The 1,351-nt window shown below is 64.6% G+C and overlaps 1 protein-coding gene across 1 annotated transcript in view; it reads left to right on the top strand.

Moving 5' to 3' along the window:
- DDX23 (DEAD (Asp-Glu-Ala-Asp) box polypeptide 23) overlaps window positions 1-1,351 on the top strand; it is a gene marked incomplete at its 3' end in the record, with an annotated part of 3,773 nt that overhangs the window by 353 nt on the left and 2,069 nt on the right. Inside the window, 6 exon segments of the mRNA XM_009579336.1 lie at window positions 14-112; window positions 280-376; window positions 480-545; window positions 700-838; window positions 959-1,092; window positions 1,177-1,293. Coding sequence (XP_009577631.1) covers window positions 14-112; window positions 280-376; window positions 480-545; window positions 700-838; window positions 959-1,092; window positions 1,177-1,293 — 652 coding nt within the window.

The raw sequence follows: 1,351 nt of genomic DNA, 5'->3' as shown, positions 1-1,351 counted from the left end.
CCCTGCTCCGCAGGGATCGCCGACACAAAGAGCGTGACCGGGACCGGGGCAAGAAGGATCGGGACCGGGAGAAGGATGGGCACCGGCGGGACAAAGACAGGAAGAGGTCGAGGTGAGCCCTCTCTCTTTTCGGGGTGTCCCTGCTCTCCCGTAAGCACCCCAATGCTGTTCCCTGTAGGAAGCGTTGTTCTGGGTGAGAGTGGGATTCCCCTGGCCGGTGGGGACGAGGTGACCCTGGGGCTGCGTTCGGTGCCTGATTTCTTTTGTTTTGCTGGGAAGCGTGTCACCGAGCAGGGGCAAGGACTCTAAGTCCCGGAAGGAGCGGGACTCACGGAAAGCGGAGGAAGAGGAGGAGAATGCCCTGAAGAAGGAGAAGGTGAGGAGGGGGCTTCGCTGGGAATGACTCCTGAGGGGGATAGCTCTAGTGAGGCAAAGGGTCCTCGTTGGGGGCTGCTAATGGTCCGGCCCCACGTTCGCAGGCCCAGCCCCTGTCCTTGGAGGAACTGCTGGCTAAGAAGAAGGCTGAAGAGGAGGCAGAAGCCAAGGTAGGAGCAGAAGCCTTCTCCCTGCGTCGGGGCTCTCCCGTACTGCGTCTGTGGTACGGGATGGTTTGGGGCGGGGGGCCCTGTCCTGGGGCAGCCCCGGCAGTGAGGAGGTCTGTGCCAGGCCCGGTGTGAGCCTTTCTCTCTCCTGTCCCAGCCCAAGTTCCTGTCCAAGGCAGAGCGGGAGGCCGAGGCCTTGCGGCGGCGGCAGCAGGAGGTGGAGGAGCGGCAGCGGCTGCTGGAGGAGGAGAGGAAGAAGAGGAAGCAGTTCCAGGAGATGGGGAGGAAGATGCTGGGTAAGGTGGCGTCCCCACCGTGGTCTGCTTGGCTATGAGGGGCTGAGGCAGGACCCTCCGGAGCCCCCCAGCCCTGGGGGGGGGTGTGCTTGGCTCTGAGACCCTTCCCCTGCTCCCCAGAAGACCCCCAGGAGCGTGAGCGCAGGGAGCGCCGTGAGCGCATGGAGCGGGAGACCAATGGCACGGAGGACGAGGAGGGCAGGCAGAAGATCCGGGAGGAGAAGGACAAGAGCAAAGAGCTCCACGCCATCAAGGTAACGCTGGGGGCCAGGCTGGGGCGATGGTGGGGGAGCCGGGGGTCCCGGGTTCCTTCCCCGCTAATCCTCTGCTGCCTGCAGGAACGTTACCTGGGAGGAGTGAAGAAGCGGAGACGCACGCGGCACCTGAATGACCGCAAGTTCGTCTTCGAGTGGGATGCGTCGGAAGACACCTCCATTGACTACAACCCCCTGTGAGTGTTGGGGTGCCTCTGGGGCTGGGGGTGCTCCTGGGGGGGGGGGGCAGTCCCCAGCC

This window comes from Fulmarus glacialis, unplaced genomic scaffold, assembly GCF_000690835.1.
Source record: "Fulmarus glacialis isolate BGI_N327 unplaced genomic scaffold, ASM69083v1 scaffold21546, whole genome shotgun sequence".
Taxonomy (NCBI): domain Eukaryota; kingdom Metazoa; phylum Chordata; class Aves; order Procellariiformes; family Procellariidae; genus Fulmarus; species Fulmarus glacialis.
Note: the sequence above shows the minus strand (reverse complement) of the source record. Positions and strands in the feature narration are given on the sequence as shown.